Source organism: Nesoenas mayeri (assembly GCF_963082525.1).
Source record: "Nesoenas mayeri genome assembly, chromosome: 21".
Lineage (NCBI taxonomy): Eukaryota > Metazoa > Chordata > Aves > Columbiformes > Columbidae > Nesoenas > Nesoenas mayeri.
In genome coordinates this window covers 3,942,692-3,962,505 of record NC_137571.1, presented here as the reverse complement: position 1 = coordinate 3,962,505, position 19,814 = coordinate 3,942,692, and the positions used below count along the sequence as shown (strand labels likewise).

At 54.2% G+C, this 19,814-nt stretch overlaps 2 protein-coding genes across 6 annotated transcripts in view; one reads left to right on the top strand and one right to left on the bottom strand.

The window, feature by feature from the left end:
* Nucleotides 1–19,814, top strand: part of MACF1 (microtubule actin crosslinking factor 1) — a 130,719-nt gene that overhangs the window by 46,436 nt on the left and 64,469 nt on the right. For 4 of the 5 annotated variants that reach the window (XM_080357753.1, XM_080357751.1, XM_080357752.1 and 1 more), the window contains exons 22-42: nucleotides 4–158; nucleotides 782–908; nucleotides 1,335–1,518; nucleotides 2,034–2,203; nucleotides 2,453–2,631; nucleotides 2,806–2,944; nucleotides 3,398–3,591; nucleotides 3,846–4,008; nucleotides 4,282–4,365; nucleotides 4,474–4,581; nucleotides 5,191–5,289; nucleotides 5,661–5,813; nucleotides 5,905–5,993; nucleotides 6,424–6,559; nucleotides 9,357–14,585; nucleotides 15,070–15,219; nucleotides 15,647–15,862; nucleotides 15,971–16,120; nucleotides 17,015–17,248; nucleotides 19,263–19,412; nucleotides 19,502–19,735. In XM_080357753.1, coding sequence (XP_080213879.1) covers nucleotides 4–158; nucleotides 782–908; nucleotides 1,335–1,518; nucleotides 2,034–2,203; nucleotides 2,453–2,631; nucleotides 2,806–2,944; nucleotides 3,398–3,591; nucleotides 3,846–4,008; nucleotides 4,282–4,365; nucleotides 4,474–4,581; nucleotides 5,191–5,289; nucleotides 5,661–5,813; nucleotides 5,905–5,993; nucleotides 6,424–6,559; nucleotides 9,357–14,585; nucleotides 15,070–15,219; nucleotides 15,647–15,862; nucleotides 15,971–16,120; nucleotides 17,015–17,248; nucleotides 19,263–19,412; nucleotides 19,502–19,735 — 8,343 coding nt within the window. The remainder of the gene's footprint in view (nucleotides 1–3; nucleotides 159–781; nucleotides 909–1,334; nucleotides 1,519–2,033; nucleotides 2,204–2,452; nucleotides 2,632–2,805; nucleotides 2,945–3,397; nucleotides 3,592–3,845; nucleotides 4,009–4,281; nucleotides 4,366–4,473; nucleotides 4,582–5,190; nucleotides 5,290–5,660; nucleotides 5,814–5,904; nucleotides 5,994–6,423; nucleotides 6,560–9,356; nucleotides 14,586–15,069; nucleotides 15,220–15,646; nucleotides 15,863–15,970; nucleotides 16,121–17,014; nucleotides 17,249–19,262; nucleotides 19,413–19,501; nucleotides 19,736–19,814) is intronic. The other variant, XM_080357750.1, reaches the window with a different exon arrangement.
* Nucleotides 1–19,814, bottom strand: part of AK2 (adenylate kinase 2) — a 116,784-nt gene that overhangs the window by 72,546 nt on the left and 24,424 nt on the right. The window lies entirely within an intron of this gene.

Here is a 19,814-nt window from a genome sequence, read left to right as displayed (position 1 = left end):
CAGATCACCATCTGCAGGAACGACGAGTGCGTGCTGGAGGACAATTCCCAGAGAACCAAGTGGAAGGTGATCAGCCCCACGGGCAACGAGGCCATGGTGCCCTCCGTGTGCTTCCTCATCCCCCCGCCCAACAAGGAGGCCATTGAGATGGCCAACAGGTGACTCGCGGTGGGGGGAGTCCCTGGGGCACAGTGGCCGGGAGGTGGGGAGGGGCTGGTGACACAGGAGGGGACAGATCTGGGGTGGGAAGGGGAGAGAAACTGGGGTGGAGGAACAGGAGTGGGTGGAAAGCCCTTGAGGTGCTGGAGCGAGTGGAGAGGAGGGAACGGAGCTGGTGAGGGGCTGGAGCACAAGTGTGATGGAGACTGAGGGACCTGGGGGGTTCAGCTGGAGAACAGGAGCTGAGGGGAGACCTTCTGATCTCTGAACTGCCTGAAAGGAGCTTGGAGCCAGGGGGGTCGGGCTCTGCTCCCCAGGAACAAGCGCCAGGAGCAGAGGAAACGGCCTCAAGTTGCTCCAGGGGAGGTTGAGGTTGCATTTAGGAACAATTTCTTCCCCAAAGGGCTGTGGGGCATTGGAACAGGCTGCCCAGGGCAGTGCTGGAGTCACCATCCCTGGAGGGTTGGACAGACACGGAGATGAGGTTCTCAGGACATGGGATATTGCCAGGGGTGGGTTAATGGTTGAATTTGATGATCTTGAAGGGCTTTTCCAACACAAATGATTGTATGAGTGTGCTAGGTTGATCCAGGGCTGACAGATCTGCTCCTTTCCCATGCAGGGTGGAGCAATTGTACCAGAAGGTGATGACTCTCTGGCACCAGCTCCACATGAACACCAAGAGCCTCATCTCCTGGAACTACCTGCGGAAGGACATCGCCCTGGTGCAAAGCTTCAGCATGGAAAAGGTACGGTAGGAGTTTCCCTGCCTGGCTCCGGGGCTGCGTTGCTCAACCTCTGAGCTTCTTTGTGCAACTGAGGAAGAAGGGAAGGGTTAAAACAAGAGCAGAGACTGCAAGGTTGGGCAAGCTCAAGGGTCTTTGCACCCTGCACAGCAGGAAGACCTGAGCTGGGGGGTTCTTTTCAAAATGATTGCAGTTTTTCCTAATAAAGCATCATCAGGAGTTTGCTGCTGTTAAGGCATAAGACTGTGGACTTAGCATTTCCTAGGAAGTTAGCAAGGCGTGAGGCTGAGACGGAGGAGTTTGCCGTTGCTCTTCGAACAAGAAAAGACTCACTTGGCTGAGGAAGGCGATGAAGCCGGGCAGGATGGCTCCGGGTGAAGCGTAGGAGGTCGTTCCCGGGGGGTTAACGTGCCGCTTTTCCACTCGCAGCTCAGATCCTTGGCGCAAGGCGAGTGCCAGCAAGCGCTGAAGAGCCTGCAGACGCACTACGAGGACTTCGTGCAGGACAGCCGGGACTCGGAGCTCTTCTCGGTGTCGGACCGGCTGCGGCTGGAGGAGGAAGTGGAGTCGTCCAAGGAACACATCCGGCAGCTGCTGGAGTCCATGGAGAACGGTGAGTTTCAAAGGGCTGATGCGTTCACCAGGAGCTGTGGGGACTCATAAGCACAGGATTTATGGGATGGTTGATGAGCTAGTTGATGGTGTGAGCAGCTGTTCTCCTTATTTCTCCGTCCATTCAAGTGTTTGGTCTTTGTCCAGCCATGTTCCTGGCTTTGCAGCTTCAGCTTATCCGCTGAGTCCTCTTGCCCTAATATTGCTGGAGGATTTGGTCGTTAGGATTCATTCTGAGCAAGGAGTTCTTCCTGCGTTTAATCTTTAAGAAAATAGACGTGGTGGTGACACGTGTGACACAGCAGCTCTGCGAGTCTCACTTCAAGGACTTTGTCATGCGAGGTGCCCTGTGGCTCGGCTCATTCTCAGCTGCGTTTGAACGAGATGATGTGATTAAATTACTTTCCGTCTGAGCGGAGCCCCCGGTGTCTCGGTGTCAGCGCGATGCTGCGCTCAACTCTGGGCTCAGACACCAGCCAGGTTGTTTGAGCTGCTCTTTTGGTTTGTGTCTTGCAGAAGACAAGGACGAGACCGTTGCCAGGACGTATCTCTCCGAGCTGAAGAACATCCGTCTGCGCCTGGAGGAGTGCGAGCAGAGGCTGATGAGCCGGATCCAGAGCCCGAGCAGCACCCGAGCAGATGGTGACACTATCCAGGAAAACACCATCCGCATTGTGGAGCAGGAGGTCAGTCCTGCCGCTGGGACGTGTGGAGGTGGTGGCCATTGGTTTTTAACATGTGCCGAAAATAGCTTTAGCTGCCCTGGGGTGTGATGGGTGCGTGACTGTGGGGTTTGAGGGGACTTGCTGCGCAGAAGGCGGCAGGGACCCTCTCCAGGTAGGCTCCCTGCTTCGTTCCATCCTTTGCCAAGGGCGATCCTGCTTTTTCTCTGCCTGCTTGGGCTCTCCTTTCACGTTCTTCCCTCCGTCCCGTAGCGCATGCAGGAGGATCTGCGGCGGCTGCAGTCGGACCTGCGGTTCATTTCTGAGAGATGCTACAGCTTCCTGGACAAGGCGCCCGCGGGCTCCAGCACGCCCCACTTGCGCTCGGAACTCGACTTGGTGGTGAACAAGATGGACCAGATGTACGGGCTGTCTTCCATCTACCTGGACAAGTGAGTCGAGACATGCCTCTGTTCCCAAATACCTTTCTATATCTGCCTGATTGTGCCCGAGACATTTCATCCGCCCCTCTGCCACACCTTGCGCTGAGCTCCGTCCCTCTCGCCATCGAGGGGATCTCTGTGAAACTCTGGGTGTCATTGTGCTGCCTCTGCTTGACTTGCCAGGTTGAAGACTGTTGATATTATTATCCGTAACACGCAAGGAGCAGAGTCTCTGGTCAAAGGCTACGAGGTGAAGCTGAGCCAAGAGGAGGCCGTCCCCGCCGACCTGCCAGCTATTCAGTCTCACCGAGCAGCGTTACAGGTGGGTGCTGTTCCCTTCCCGAGGCAGTAACCAGCCAGCATTTTGGTGTTTGGCAAGTGTGGTCTTTCCCTTTCTCGACTGAATTTAGACTGTATGGCATATCTTGCCTTGGTATAGTTGCCAGGAGGATTTTGTGCTGCTTATGTGATCCCTTATTGCTTTGTAAAGGTAAAGGAGCTGCTGCGGTTTGTGCTCACTGTTGTAGGGCACATCAGCATCTTGGCAGCTTCATGTCCTGTTGCTGCAGGACAGGAGCTGAACCAATCTGACTTGCTCCAGTCGGTGAACACAGTCCGCTCTGTTTTGCACCTCCCATTGTCAGCAGCTGGAGGAGAGAGGAAAGATAAACCCTTTCTCACGCTTGGCAGCTCTGGGCAGGACAGCATCACTGACTCAATGTGCCTTTTGCTTTCCGGGACGTTGAGCCGGTGCTGTCTCTTGTTGGTTGTGCAGCAATGGCTCGGGGAGGTGAAGGACAAGAGCTCCGTCTTCTCCACGCTGGAGGAGGAGTTGGCCAAGGCGAAGGTGGTGGGCGAGCAGCTGTTCCGGCTGAGGCAGGAGCGCAGCATCGACCTGGAGCGCTACCAGGAGAAGGGCAGCCAGCTGTGGGACCGCTGGCAGCGCGTCTGCGCCCAGATCGAGACCCGGTGAGAAACCTCCTGCCTCCCCTTGCAGCTTTGCTTTTGTGTCTTCCCAATGTACCACAAGAAAGGTTGGACCAGATGATCCTTGTGGTCCCAACCAACCTGTTATTCCATCGTTATGCTTCACCTGAGAGCTTGGATCAGGCTTTTTCGCAGGGATATTCTTCCAGATGGGATTCCCACTGCTGGCTGCGATAATCCCTATTTCCTACAGTGGCGTTTCGCCCTCCTCTTATTCATCTTGGTTCTTCTCACAGCCACGCGGAGCTGGAGAGCATCCAGGAGGTGCTGAGCGATTACCGACAGTGCCACAGCGCCCTGATCCATTGGATCGAGGAGATCACGGTCCAGCAGGAGCTGATGAAGCCTGGGCAGGCGGAGGACAGCCGAGTGCTGTCGGAGCAGCTGAGCCAGCAGACGGTAAATGATGTCTTGGCAGTGCAGATGCTGCTGTGACCCTGTCACTTCTTTGACTAAAATCTTTCCATCTGTGAGCTTGAAAACATGAAACAGAGGGGGAGAGGCTGCAGGCCTGAGCTGGGGGTCTGGGAAGTAAAGAAACTCTTGCTTAGCTTGAGGTAGACAAGTCCTCACATAAAAAATTGAAGAGGATAAAGACTTGGAAGGAGAGGGATGGGGGCTGAAATTCAGCCTGCTGCCTAACAACTATTTTTACTTTGATTTTTGCTGAAGGCTTTGGCTGCAGAAATTGAGAAAAATCAAGCCAAACTGGACCAGTGTCAGAAATTCTCCCAGCAATACTCGGCTGCCGTCAAGGTACAGGTCCCCTCCTGCGCCTGCATCAGGCTGGCTGGGCAGAACCAGCCCCGGCAGAGTGCGCGTCTCACACGCTCCGTGTCTCTCCACCCCTGCTTGCGTTTGCAGGACTACGAGTTGCAGCTCATGACGTACAGGGCGTTCGTGGAGTCGCAGCAGAAGTCTCCCATGAAGCGCCGGCGGATGCTCTCGTCCTCGGATGCCATCACGCAGGAGGTAGGAGCCGCCCGCCCGACCCCGCCAGGGAGAAACTGCACGGGGGGTTCTTCGACACCGAGCAAGCGCTGCAGAACGAGCTCCTTTCTGCTGAACTCGCTTGCGTAAATAAAGCTTCCACCCTCGCTGTTTTTCCCGCTAGCCGGAGAGGATGGCTTTGTGCTCTAAGCACCAGGTATAACATACCCAGCCTCCTGGGAACCCCTGGGCAAATCCAGCGGGGTCGGCTCAGCCCGTCGGCCTTGCGAGGTAAATAACCAGAGCGCCATGTGGCCTCAGTGTCTGTGGATCTTCGGGATGAGACCTTTAGGGACCCGAGGTCCTGTCTGCTCTGTGTGGACATTAAAGATCCTGCCAGCCCTTTTTTGTCAGAGTCGAGCACCCACCCCAGCGTCCCCTTCGCTCCGGTGTTGTGCAGCATGCCGTGCGTGGCCACAACCCTCTCCGTCACACTCACCGTGTTTCATTGATGCCGTACGGGGTCTGCGAGGTGCTGGGGGGCTGCCCAAGCAAGAGATGGTGCATCCGTGTTGTGCACCGTAAAGTACGTCACTGTGGATCCGCTGGTTGTGACTGACGGGCCCCGTTTCTCCCTCTCTCCCTTCGCAGTTCATGGATTTGCGGACGCGCTATACGGCTCTGGTGACGTTAACCACGCAGCACGTGAAGTACATCAGCGATGCTCTCCGGCGGCTGGAGGAGGAGGAGGTAAGGGTGTTGTTCAGAACCAAACTCTGTTCAAAATGTGCTGGCTCATTTCCTAACACCCCAAGGATGCTCCACGTTGAGGTTAAATAGAATCACAGAATAATTTGGGTTGGAGGGACCTTCCCAGCTCCCCCAGTGCCCCCCTGCCATGACAGGGACATCTTCACCAGCTCAGGTTGCTCAGAGCCCGTCCAGCCTGGCCTGGGATGTCTCAGGGATGGTTCATCCACCACCTCTCTGGCCAACCTGGGCCAGGCTCTCACCACCCTCAGGGCAACAATTCCTTCCTCATGTCCAGCCTGAATCTCCCTCTCCGCCTTTGGAAATCTGGGACCCCTTTGACATGGTTAATCTTCCTCTCTCCTCTGCAGAAAGTCGTGGAGGAGGAGAAACAGGAGCATGTGGACAAGATGAAGGAGCTGCTGGGCTGGGCCCTGGGCTTGAAGCAGAGCGTGCAGGGCAGGACGGCAGCTGCTGGGAGCAGAGAGCTGGGTGACATCGAGAAATCCATCTCGGAGCAACAGGTAAACTGGGGGCAGCCATCAGTTTCTTTAACTGCTGTTCTTCTCCCATAGCTGGTTTAAGTTTCTTTCTTTCATTCTTTCTTTTTGACAGACCCTGAATGATGAGCTGGCTGCAAAGAAGGAGCAGGTCTCTGAGGCCATCAAAACTTCACAGATCTTCCTGGCAAAACACAGCCACAAGTGAGTGTGGCCGGACGAGGGGACAGGCAGGGACAGCAGTGGGGAAAACCCCCTTAGAGCTGGGGGTTTGGTGTCCCTGGGATCCAGGGCCCAATTCCTGTTAAAAACAATGATGAGCTGCATGTAATAGTTGTCTTCTTATCTGCAAGGAGAGCTGTGAAATATGCAACCCATTTATGCTGTTGGGACAATATTAATCCCATGTAGGCATGATCCAGCCCTGTATATTTGGGGATTTGATTGTTACAATGCAGGTCAGCCTTTGTTGAGCCCAATACCCTTGTTGGTTTTAGCTGAGCTGGGCAAGGAGTGGGGCAGTGGGAAGAGGGGACTTGTGGTGGATTTGTCCTTTTCCTTCCCTAGAAGAACAAATTAATTCCGCAGAGCTGGGAGCTGCTTTGTGCTGAGAGATCTCCCCTTCCCCTTGCAGGCTTTCCCACCCGGAGAAGGAGCAGATTTCTGCTCAGATCGCTGCGCTCAAGGACACCTACCAGGTGCTGTGCAACGACTCCACGGAGCAGCTCCAGCAGCTCCAGAGCCAACTGGCTCAGGAGACAGAGCACAAGGTACCAGTTCCTGCTCAGTCCCGCGGCTGCGCGGACACAGCGGGTGACAAAGGTTTTGCTGTGTCGCGTGTCTCGTGGCCTCCAGCCACTCCCAGCCCATTGACTTATTTGCACGTGGTTGCCCTCCCTTCTCTTCTGTCCATGCCGAAGCATCCAGGCTGGGGTTGGTCCCACCTTCCAGGGCAGTGAGGGAGTCGTCCTGTGCAAGGGTTTCCATCAGAGTTCTGCTCTGCACAAGGGTCGGCTTGTTCACGCTCAGTGGGCAGGGGTGTAGATGGAGCTCTGGCCTGGGAACGGTCCCCATAGCAAACTCGTGTCCCCTGAGGAGCGTCCTCTCAGTGGTTTAGCCACAGAGGGCTCCATCTCGCAGGCAGGAGACACAAGAAGGTGGTTTCTGCTGAAGGGCGTTTGCCTGGTGGTCTCATATCTCAGGGTCTGGCGAGAGGTTGGTCTCAGCTGTGGCTGAATAAAATTGCTTTTCCCAGTGGAAGGCGACCTGGGAGCCCTTCCCAACCCATAGCTGGACCCTGTTGACATCCACCCGTGCCCCCCACCAGTCCCCATCCTGGTTTTGCTGGGTAGGGAGGGCTGAAAGCGCATCCTTATTGCCTCTGTTACGAGCTGTCTTTGGTCATTCACAGGTGTACGTGTTCTATAAGTGTATATACATGTGTCGATGGATATATCTGTGTGTTTGCTTGCTGGCTCCCTGTACTCTGAAGCAACGGCCCGCTCAGATCTGGCTGCGTGAGGCGGGTTTTGGCTGTCGGGTCCGTGAGTGAAGCCCTGTTCGGGACAATGGTGACAGGGCGGCTTGTTTGACATCTGCCCGTCCAGCTTGCACCTAAACATAGAGCATTCCTCTCCAAATTGGACTCTATAGCGATTTCAGGTGTCTCAATGCAGCAAATGCTTTCTGCCACATGTCCCTTTAGCTCTTGTGCTTGTAGCGAGCAAACAGACTCATTAATTGCCATTAAACCCTCGCAGATTTGCTGCTGCTTCTGCCAGGATTGCAGCGCAGAGCAACCAGCCCCTGGAAAGGCTCCTTCATCCTTTCCCTTTTCCTCCTTCCCGGGCAGGAAAATGACTTTAGAGCAAAAAGCCGGTGGGTTTTGTACATCATGAGGAGCTTTGGGGCTAGAACAGTTTTCACTCACGCTCTCGACGCAGCCCAGGACACAAACCGAGAGGTGGCAGCGGGGTTTTGCTGCAGATCCTGCCTACCAGACGATCCCCGCGGCTCCTGTGCCATGCGGTTGCTTCACTGTAGAGGGAGCATGAGGAACTCTTAACATTTGCTTGCTGGAAACATTCGACTGCCAGAGAGAAGTTACAAAAGATGAAAACGCAAAGCAGAGCGCGCTAAATTGAGCATGATGTGTCCCCTGTACAGTTTGTGTTTCATGTCAACTGTTTTTTAAGATTAACTGACATCCTTGCTTACAAGTTTAACTAACCCTCCGAGATTTACACGCACAAAACACACAAAGGGAAAAAGAGGACGACCTGTGTGTGGGGTTCTTTTTGCAAACAAAACAGTCGCATGCTGGACGCTAACACCAAGCTTTACACTGTGTGTGATACGGCTGAACTGCTCCATAAGGCTCTGTCTTTAACTGCTCAAGGCACACCCTGCGACTCGGTAAGTAAAAGCCTTTTACGCCCCATCTCCTTTTTTATCTTTCTCTTTATCTCCCTCCTTTTCTCTGTCTTTCCATGGCTTGTTCATCTCCGAACCTGCATGCGAGTCTGGTGATGGTGGTGGAGAGCTGAGGTTTTGCCAGCAGGTTCACCGGGGGAATCCGTGACCCGGCACATTGGCGGTTGTGTCCTCAGCCGTGCCGGTGCCATTAGACCAACCAGTTAAAAAACCTGAAGCTCTTGGGGATGCAAAAGGAATTAATTCCACAATCCAAATTCCCTCCTCCCTGTCCCCACAAAGATCTTTTTGTGCTTGGGCCAACCTTACACCCAACCAGTGGGACTGGGAGAAACCCAAACGTCTAAAGAGCTGTTACTGTTCGTCATCTTAATTATTACACTCCCCATGGGGTTACAAGCAAGAAGAGAAAAGCCTCTCCAGAAACACCAAAGGAGATGCTCTGTTTCCATGCTGGGACCTCCAGCTTCTTATATTTCTCCCTGTGAGCTGTCTGAAGAGCAGGTTAATTGGAGATGCTGGTGGTGGTGCTGGGAGAGCCGCCCTGCACGCAGCGCTCCTGCCCTAACGCATGGCCGCTCTTTGCAGCTGGGGAGCTGCTTGGGCTGTTCCTGAGCCATCCTGGCACTTGGGATCTGCTTGGGAAGGGCAGGATTTAAAGCATGGCAGGAGCCAGCATGGAAGCTGCGCTGGGACAGGTTCCTAGATAAGGGTGTAATGTTTTCTCCCCTCTGGGCACACAGCGGTCTTTGTGTTGTCTCTGCTTTTGAAAACTGGAGTTGTTGAAGGGCTTTGGTGTGCTTGGTGGTCTCGTTCCCCCTGTTTCTCCGCGGAGCGTGAGGAGCACGTCTGGGTTTTGCCGCTTGCCGCTTTGCTGCGTTGCTGCTGGATGTCGGAGGCATCTCAGTGCTGCCCCGGGTGATGGAATAGATGAGCATTAAAACTTGCTGGCAAATGCACCCATTTGAGTGCTGTGATGCCTTTGGAGTTGCATTTCAAACACTTTGGGACTCCTTTCTAGCCTGTTGAGGGTTTTTAAACTTTTGGTTTTGGAAACTGAGACCTCCCTGGACCTCATACAACCCGAGTGCTTGCAATTTTGATGTAATGCTTTTCCTTCTCTTTCTGTTCTAGGGCAGTGAAGCAGTGGCAGGAGTGATCGATCTTGGCACGGTAGAAATATTCCCTGTCTTTGGTGCCATGCAGAGAGGTCTTATAGATCAGGACACCGGCCTCGTCCTCTTGGAGGCTCAGGTTATCACGTCTGACTTAGTTGTTCCAGAGACCAACGAGAAACTCTCCTTGGAGAAAGGTCTGGCGAGAAACATCATCGATCTGAGGATGTTCCAGGTGCTGCAGGAGCTGAAGGATGCTCTCCACCGGGTGGAAGAAATCAGCTGGGAAGGGAGGCCGGTCCTACCTGTGGTGGCTGCAATAGAAGAGGGGAAAATCAGCGAGAGCATCGGGTTGAAGATTCTTGAAGCTGAGCTTGTCACCGGCGGCTTTAAAACCCATCAGGGCAGAATCAGCATGGAGACAGCGGTGCGAGAAGGGCTTCTTCCCCCTCAGCTGCATTCCAGGCTTCTGTCTCACCTGGAGAGCGGCAAGGATTTGATTGACCCCAACACCGCTGAGAAAATCAGCCTGTCCGAGCTCCTGGACCGATGCATCGTCCACCAAGAGACGGGGCTGAGGCTGCTGCCGGTCACACAGCTGGCGGGTGGGACGGTGAGCTTGAAATCAGGCAGGAAAGTCAGCATCTTCCGTGCCGTCCAGGAGGGGCTGATAGACAGGCAGGTGACGGTCAGGCTGCTGGAAGCCCACCTCTTCGCTGGTGGCATCGTTGACCCCAGGACAGGGCACAGACTCACTGTGGACGAGGCTGTGAGACATAATTTAATTGACCAGGATTTGGCGTGCACGCTGCTCATCCGGCAGCTTCAGACGGGCGGCATCATCGATACCGTCACGGGAGAGAGACTGACCATCGATGAAGCTGTAAGGAAAGAGTTGGTAGCACCAAGGATTGCGTTGGTGGTCCTGGAATCCCTCTGGTCCTTCATGGGGCTCCTGTGGCCAGAGACAGGGGAGATCGTCACAGTTGCAGATGCTTTGGAGCAAGGAATCCTGTCCACAGAATTGGTTTACAAGATGCTCAGCAAGAGGCAACTCATTAAGGCTGTGTTCATACCAGAGACCACCAAGGTGTTGTCCTGGAAGAGAGCGGTTGAACATGGCATCTTGGAGAGAGATGTGGCGAAGAAGCTGAAGTCAACAGTCATACCTGACGTCATGGCCGGCGTGCAGCTCGCCGGCTCTCCCAGCAGAACCAGGCACGGCCAAAGCTCCGCTGTTGGGAGTCCCACAGGCCACCAAGAGCCAAGTGACCCTTTGCTAAGGAGTGACGACGAAAGGCTGATGTTCCACCTGATGACACACAGCTACATCAACATCCATGATGGCCAAAAGCTGCTCTTAGTGGATGGAGAGTTGAACAGCGTCACTAAAGCCCTACTCCAAACCCAAGAAAATGGAACCCATGCACACATGTTGGAAGAGAGTGAAGGTTTTGAGGAGATAAGGGCAGATGCGGCTCTTGAGAGCGAGCCTTGCAATGGCTTGTCTTCGCAGCAGCTGGGCTTGCAATTTGCTCCTTCCAAAGAACAAAGTGAAAAGGTCCTGCCACCCAGAACTGCTCTGGAGAATGGAGAGGTGGTGATGGGACCTGAAAAGCTTCTGTTGGAGGGCGCAGAAGACAACCTGCTTGTGGAAGAGCAAGAGCAGATCTATGCTGAACAGGTCTTCATCAAGGGTGAAGCTGATGCTGAATTTGGAAGGCAGCAAGTAGCCTCTACAGGCAGGGACAAGCAGCAGGTAAAATTATCCGTGCCAGGACATCCTGGTGACCTTGAAATTAGATTCAGAGAAACAGAGGAAATGGTGACTGAGGCAGAAGAGTCCAAGCCTACTACAGTAGATGGAGTGGGAAGTATGGAAGATCAGCAGAGGGCATCGGAAAGCGTGACAGTTGTTATGAAAAGAGAAATCTGCATATCAGTGGATGTTTCAGAAAGAAGAGATAGGCTGGGAATCATGGCAGAGAGGTCTCAGGGTGTGGAGGAACCTGAACTGGAGGCAGAAGATGTTGCAGAGGTTGATTTGCCAGATGAAGAAACAGTTGAGAACGGCATGCTGGAGGAAGAGGAGGTTCTGCTCCCCAAAACTGCAGAGGCTGAGCGAACAGAGAGGCAAAGTGAACACATCGAAAGTGCATTGGAAGAAGGAGAAGAGGAAGAAGTATTAGATGATGAGAGTGTTCGTGAAACATCCCTGCCAGCCCCTGCAGAGCAGGAACCAGAGGACACTTTGGAGATGCTGTTGACGCAGCTGCAAAGCGGTGGCATAATCCATGAGCAGACAGGCAAGAGTCTTCTTCTGAACGAAGCCGTCGCCTGTGGAGTGGTGTCCAGCCACACCGCCGTGAAGCTAATGGAGAAGATGAAGATGTTCAGCGGCTTCTTTGACTCTCAGACGTGTGAATCATTGACCACCGAGGACGTCATTGAAGAAGGTCTGATGGATGAGAAGCTTCTCCAGAAGGTACTTGAGTCTGACAAAGCAATAAGTGGCGTTCTGGACCCAGGCAATAACTTTGTCTACTCTATCAAGGACGCCGCTGCCGTTGGCCTTCTGGACAAGGAAACGGCGCTGAGGATCTTGGAAGGGCAGGTGGTTACTGGAGGGATCGTGGACTTGAAACGTGGCAAAAAAGTCTCGGTCACTTTGGCTTCAAATCTGGGCCTTATAGAGCCGACGAGTCAGAAAGAGCTGATCCAGCTGGAGAAGGCTTCCAAAGGGAAGGGCACTGATGAGATGACCAGACAGAAGCTCATTCGCTTGCAGGCTGAGACCAGCGGGATTGTGGATCCTAAAACCAAGCAGCCTCTGACTGTTGCACAGTCTGTTGAAAAAGGGCTCCTGGAAAAGGAAGAAGCTTTTCAGCTCTTGGCCAAGCAGGTTGCTGATGGAGGAATCATCCATCACGTGTCTGGAATGAGGCTGTCAGTAAACGAGGCAATGAAACATGGTTTGATAGGTGGAGATTTATGTGACGAACTCAAGAAAGCTGAAAGCGTGTGTCTGCAGGACTACATTCATCCGGTCACGCAGGAGAAACTGCCATTGGCCAAGGTGGTATCGTTAGGGCTCGTTAGTGCAGAATTCCAGAGGAAAGTGCAAGAAATCCAGGCTGGGGGTGGAAGCATTTTAGAACCTGCTTCTGGCCAGAGACTGGCACTCAGTCAAGCGGTCAAGGAGGGCTTACTGCCCAAGCAGGTGGTGGAGAAAGTCCTGGCATCTTCAGAAATGAGAGAAGGGATTGTAGATCCCGAGACCTGCGTGATCGTTCCCTACTCGGAGTTCGTCAAGAGGTGTAAAATCGACGTTGAATCTGGCCAGAGGTATCTGGAGGTCCATCCCTTCCGAGCCATGGAGGATGCGGTGACGGGGAAGAAGCTGACGTGTGCCGAGGCGGTGAGGATGGGGAAGGTGGACCCGCTGCCCACCCTGCGGCTGCTGCAGGCTCAGGCGGACGCCGGGGGCGTCGTGGAGGGGACGGTCACCAAGAGGTTGTCCCTGAGGGCTGCTGTGGAGCGGGGGGTGCTGGACGAGGAGATGGCCCAAGTCATCGCCACCAACCAGATGAGGACGGGGGGAATCGTGGATGCGAGCAGTGGGAAGAGGTTGAGTTTAAAGGAAGCTGTTGAAAAGGAGCTGATTAGTCCCAAATTAGCTACCAGCCTTCAGGAGGTGCAAATGTCCGCAGAGAAATACAGTTCTGAGGTCTGCAAAGTAGACGAACCCCACCTTTTCAAGGAAAAAATGGAAAAGTTGTCTCCACAAGAGGAAGATGTTGTCTCTGCCAGTGGTGCTAAGAAGTCTGAGCACAAAGCTGGACCTGAAGCCGTGAGCTACGACGGGGCTGGAGGTGCAGCCGCTGCCACCGAGAGATCCCCAGTGACACCGAGAAAAGGGAGATCAAAACCTCCAGAAACTTCAGAGAACGGGGTAATGCACCGTCCCCAAGAACAGGCTCCAGAACACCCCTCAGCATCGGGTACAGCGTCTGGGTCTGAAGAGACGGGAATGGGAAGGGCAATGGAAAAACGGATCGTGAAAAGCAGCTTCCAGGTGGGAGCAGCTGGGGAGGAGGAACTGGGAGAAGCAGCAGATCGAGGGTCAGAGAAAGTGGAGGGATTGGGGTTGGAGAAAGAGCGGTTGTTTTTGGACACGGAGGCTCTTCGCAGTGTGGAGGATGATGAGGAGAGGATGAGGAGAAGGTTTGGAAGTGCAGAGGGAATCGTGGCAGGTGGAGAAGGTGCAGAGGTGGATTCTGAGCGAGAGGAGCGAGCGGGCCGGGTGACACCGGCAGCCCCGAGGGAACCTGTGGCTGTGGATCGAGGGAAGGGCGAGATGGGTCCTACAGAGCCTGGAGAACCCCCTGAGATCAGCATCCTGATGGAGCCTGCAGGAGACGAGCTTGCGGGTAAAAGAACTGTCAAGCACATCGAAGGAGAAACCCTGAGAATGGGTGCAGAAGGTCCAGTTGATCAAGAAAAAACAAGTGAAACGGAGCCGAAACCTACCCAAAAACAGAAAAGCAAGAAAAAGAAAGCAAAGCAGGCTAGTGTCCCAGGAGACAGGACTCATCCAGAGAAACCTGTGGAAAAACAACCCCTTCCTTTTCCAATTTCCAAAGAAATTCCAGGGAAGAAGGAGGAGGAGTTCATCTCAAGCACGCCAGAACCAAAACGTGAAACCACCACCAAGATCGCTGCTGGGTTGGCAGGAGAGGCGGCCAAGCGCATGGGGGGCAGCAAGGCTGGCAAAGAGAAGAGAACGGTTTCTGAGAAGGATGAAGGAAACCTCGCTGGGGGTCAGGAGTTCCCTGTGCCCCCAGGACACAGGGAAGATGAAGAGGTGCTGAAAGGTGGGCTCAGAAATGGTCATGATTCCTCGATGGCATTTAGCCTGGAGCAGAGGATGGAGGAGGACACCGAGGTGGATGTGTCCAGTGCGGCCCCTGCAGCCGGTGAACTACCCGAGGAGCTGATTATCAGAGAGGAGCCCAGAGAAGTGCAGGAAACCCCTACAGCCCTTGGGCTTGGAGAAGAGACACAGCGAGAGCAAACGCTGGAGACCAGCCCAGGCCAAGGAGCTGCCCCCGTTCCCCCAAAATCCCCCGGAGAAACCCCCCCGGAGAGGAGCCGGCAGCCGGGTCTTGCTGATCGGGGTTTGCTCTTACCGGTGATCGTGGAAGGGGAGCTGCTGGAAACCTCCCAGGAATCCACCAGGCCAGCCCAGGTAAATTGATGCTTTTTACTATTTTGACTTCTTTTTTGAGCTATTTGTGCCTGTTTGATGTTAAATCCATCCGAGGTCCTGAGCACAAAGGACAGCCAGGACAAGAGGAGGGGGTGTTTGAGCTGGATGTTGCAGTGTCAGCTGCGATGGATCTGGCAGAGGACCCGGTGATGTACAACTTAAAACATGCAAGGCTTAGTCGTAGCTTCTTTGTTGCTAGGGCATTACTTATAAATGACTAATAAATAGGACTCTTTTTTGGCACTTCAACACCAGAGATCTCTTGCCATTTATAAGCTTATGTTGGAAAAAGAGCTGCGTGTTTTATTTTTCCTGTAGTAAATCTTGTAGATAAGACTAGTGAGTGGAAAGTCCCTGAAATGGAGCGTGATTAAGAGATTTCTTCTTTGCAACAAAACAATAGTGTATAATCCTTTGTTTTGTGTCTAAACCTGCGGTTTGGTTTTACTCGTTGATTCTGTAGATCATGTTCACCAAGAAGATGTGTCTGGAGCACGATGAGAAGCTGATATCGTATCGCTCCATGCTCCGGGATATCGAGATGAAAATCAAACGGGTGCAGCCGGCCGAGCAGAATTTGGCAGCGCTGCATGACCTGCTGCGGCAGGCGGAGGTGAGCGGGGCTGGGCCTGGCTTGGCCGGACAGAAGTTAGGCCGGACAGAAGTTAGGCCAGACAGAACTCGTCCCTCCTCTCCCCAGCTTCTTGCATAGCCCTTGCACACCCTCCCTGCTCCTTGGAGCCAGCCGGGGAGTTTAGTCTCAGGTTTAACAGGCATTTATATGCAAACACTGTCGCTCCCCGCTCTGGCTCTGCCTCTGCCTCACCTCCTCCCTGCTTAGACAAGAAGCTAAGCTTGGCTGAAATGAATCTTACAGCCTGGAGAAAGACAGGCGAGAGCTGGGCTGGAGGGTGGTCATGAATCTTCCGAGGAGACAGACACAGTGTTTGGAGCTGTGTCTCCAAAGCCTTTTCCTCGGTTTTGGCAGCGGGAAGATGAAGTCACCGTATCTCAGACATAACGATGTTGTCTTGTCTCAGGCGCTGGGCGCTGAGCTGCGGGAGTTGAGCTTCCCCGTGAATCAGGAGTTGGACGCCGTGAAGCGGATTGTGGCCAACCCCCCTGAAGAAGTCCCTGAGCAATTACTGAAGGCTTTGGAGAAGGATGCCAAGAACCTCCAGAAGTCTCTGAGCTCCGCGAATGATGTCCTGGAATCCCGGCTGCAAAACCTTCATGGGGCTGCAGAAACCGAAAAGGTAGAGCTGGTGACTGTCCCTGCTGCCTGTTCCCCCAGCATCCCGGTGCTCCTTCCCCGGAGAGCTCTGCTGCTTCTTTAAATGATGCATCTTTAATTTTGTTTTAAGGCTAAAATCCTGGCACATCACGAGACCCTCCAGGGCAAACTCCAGGAGTTGCTGAGCTGGGTCTCTGGCACTGCAGAGTCACTGGACGGCAGCGATTACCAGCACACGACCGATGCGAACAGCTTGAGTCGCTGCCTCCAGCGCTACCAGGTAACCATGGCAATGTCCCTAATCCTTCTGCGCGATGAAGTGACTGTCCTCTGCACAGAGAAGCTTTTAATCCCGTTTCCCTCCTGGAGCCGACCGAGGGTTTGCCCTTATCCTTTGTTGCAGGAGGAGCAAAAATGTTGTATTTGCTCCAAAGTCTTTTGTTTCTGCACTAAACAAACCATTGGCTTTGGCTGCTTGGGGAATGTGCTCAAACGCAGGTGTGTGATGGGGATTCTCGTCAGGGTGTTGAGGAGAGAGCTGCTTTGTCCATGGGGGCTCTGAGAGATCCCCCATCACACCCATCCTGGGCTCCATCGGTTGTGGTGGAGTCACCATCCCTGGAGGGTTAACAGATGGAGATGACGTTCTCAGGACATGGGTCAGTGCCAGGGATGGGTTAACAGTTGGACTCGATGACCTTGAGGGGCCTTTCCAACCAAAACGATTCTATTCTATGATGACTGTACCAAAAGCCCAGGTTCCCCTCTACATTTATTCATCTTATAGCGGTAGCTCTCAAGATTGGGTCGGTTCAGCATCTCCGTTTGCTGGTAGGACCTTGGTGTTGAGCTCAGGGGATCGAAGGCTTTGCTGGTGGCACGCGGAGTCACCACGGGCTGGGCTGGGCTGGTGGCAGCTCCGTGTCACCTTCAGGGCTCCGGGAGCCCTACACCCACACTCTGAACCATCTCTCGGTGAGGCACTGGAGGGCAGCACCGAAAAACTACCATGGTGAGGTGCCATCACCTCGATGCCGAGTGCGCTTTTGGGAGCATTTGGGATTTCTGGAATATATTCTGGTGACAAAGCATGTGTACCGCTGCCTCTCCGTGCATCTAAAGCAGTGCAGCACAGAATCACATTGCCTGACAGGTCTTTTTCCTCCCCGTTCAGGAGCTGCAAGAGCCCCTCGCTGACACCAAATCTCAGCTCGACGCCACCGCCTTCGACATCCAGTTCCTTATCTCCGAGCACGCCCAGGATCTGACCCCTCAGCAGAGCCGGCAGCTGCTCAGGCTGCTCAATGAGCTGCAGAGAGCTTTCCGGGACGTGTCGGAGCGGGTGATGGCTCGGGTGGAGGTCCTGCAGGTCTGTCTCCAGCAAGCGGAGCAGCCGGATCAGGTGAAGGTTGGGACACATCTGCTGCCTGGCTGCATTTCGCTCGCTGAAGCGCTTCCCGGCCACAAGAACACGCGCTGAGACACCTCGTATTTGGGATTTCATGTGCATGTCACTCACGGTTTACGACTTCTCATTGCACATCATGAGCTTCCTCTAAAGTCTGTCTCCTTCCTACCACGTAACTCTCAGGCGGAAAATCGCTTCTCTCCCAAAAAATGGAGGTCTGGGCAGTGCCCTGCTAGACATGGAGTTGCTCTGGGCTGGGGGGATAATCCCTGGTCTCTGTAACCCCACAAGAAAAATCCCTGTGCAGAAGAGCCACCAGGGTCACGGTTTTAATGCCTTATTTCCAGTGCCCAAGTCAGGAATTGCTGTCCCAGAGAAAGAGCTGATCACAGAATCGACTGGGTTGGAAAAGACCTCAGAGATCATCCAGTCCAACCCTTGGTCCAACTCCAGTCCGTTTACTAGATCATGGCACTAAGTGCCATGTCCAATCTCAGTTTAAAACCCTCCAGGGCCAGTGAGTCCAGCACCTCCCTGGGCAGCCATTCCAATGCCTGACCACTCTCTCTGTAAAGAATTTATTTCTAATATCCAGCCTAAATTTCCCTGGGCAGAGTTGAAGCCCGTGCCCCCTTGTCCTATTGCTGATGCCTGGGAGAAGAGCCCAATCCCCACCTGGCTAGAACTGCCCTTCAGGTAGTTCTAGAGAGTGCTGAGCTCAGCTCTGAGCCTCCTCTTCTCCAGACTGAACAAGCCCAGCTCCCTCAGCCTCTCCCCGTAGGGCTTGTGTTCCAGTCCCTTCCCCAGTCTTGTTGCTCTTCTCTGGACCCTCCAGCACTTCAATCTCTTTCCTGAGCTGAGGGGCCCAGAACTGAACACAACACTCCAGGTGTGGCCTCCCCAATGCAGAGCACAGGGGAAGGATCACTGCCCTTGTCCTGCTGACCACGCCAGTTTGGATGCAGGACAGGACACCATTGGCCTTCTTGGCCACCTGGGCACACTGATGATGTATCGAGGCAGCGGGCAGCTGCAAAAATAAGTCCTCAGGGCTCTGCTGCACTGCTGCAGCCCCCGTCACTGCATGGATCCTCTGATTCTCGACAGGATTAATGTGGTTTTTTATTAACAATTGCTCTCTGTGACTCTTGCCTGTCCTTTCTGGAGTGTGTGTGTGTGTGTATTAACCAGTTTGCTTTGCTTTTACAGATTGAGTGTGCGCCCATCCTAACCCAGGAAGAACTCGCTTTGCAGCTGGAGAGCTCTTAAGAAGGCTCTTTCAATTTGCTTCTGTTGTTTATCTTGTGACTGGGAGCAACAAGCACAGTGTTTTGCACAAGTTTGGCCGTCACCTTGCTGAAATGCCCAGTGAAAACTCAAAAAAACCTTTTTGTGTCCCCCGTGGAAAGGGGAACGGGGACATTGCAGGGACTCTGAGGTCACATCATGCTCAATTGCTCAAACAGGCGCTTCTGTTTTGTACTCTGGCAGCAAAACGCAGGAGCTGGATCAGCTACAGAAACGCTTTCTCTCTCCTGGGCTCCCTCTCCAACCCCAGGATCAAAAGAATCAGCCTGTTTAGGTTGTTTGGGGCTCCACAGTGGTGCTGCCTGACCTCAGGTCATCGCTGCCTCTCATTAGATGAGTTTCTGCTGCTATTTTGATGTAAGATTGCATGGGAAAAGCACAGAAACTTCTGGCTGGGCTCTCCCAGGAGAGGAGTGTGTGACCTGGAGCGTAGCTCCACGGTGGAGCTCCTCAAAGAGCAAATTGAGAGGAACTCGCTCAAACGGTGGCAAATTCACAGCGAGCAGCTTCTGCTCGGCGGGGACTTGGTGTCTCAGCCCTGCAACTGGAGAGGGAGCACGTGGAGAGCTGCAAAAGCCGTTTTCTGTGCTGCATCCTCACCGTCAGGAGATGCTCCAGCTGTAACCTCTCGCCTTTACCTTTCAGCGTGAGCCGAGGGCGCAGCGGCCGGTTCTAACTGTCCCCTCTCTGTCCCCTGTGCCCGCAGACGCTGCAGGAGCAGCAGGCGGCCCGGGCGCGCAGCCTGGCCGAGCTGAGCCGCTGGCTGGGCCAGGCGGAGGACACGCTGCAGGAGCAGCAGCGCGCAGCCAGCGAGGGAGACCTGTCCGCCCTGCAGCAGAGGCAAAGCGACGTGAAGGTCAGTGCTTTAAAACCCGGGGATGGGAGGGCGGAGAGGGTCCAGGGTGCCGCAGGCGCGCACGGAGCCTCATGGCGTCGTCTGCTTAGGAGCTGCAGAGGAGCATGCACACCCGAGCCGCCTCCTTCGCCAGCGTCCTCAAAAGCACAGAGGAGTTTTTGGAGGAGAACAAGGCGAAGATGGAGCCCGGGGAGCTGGCAGCGCTGCAGGAGAACCTCCAGCGTGCCAAGGAGCAGTATCGCTCCCTGCAGGAGAGGACGGAGGTGGCGCAGAAGGAGCTGGAGAGCGCCGTGACGGCCGCGGTGCAGCAGGAGACGGAAAAGGTGACGTGCAAAGAGCTGGAGCCCCCGGGCTCTGCTTGAGGTAGACAGCGAGGTCCAGTCAGTGCAGAATCATTTGAGG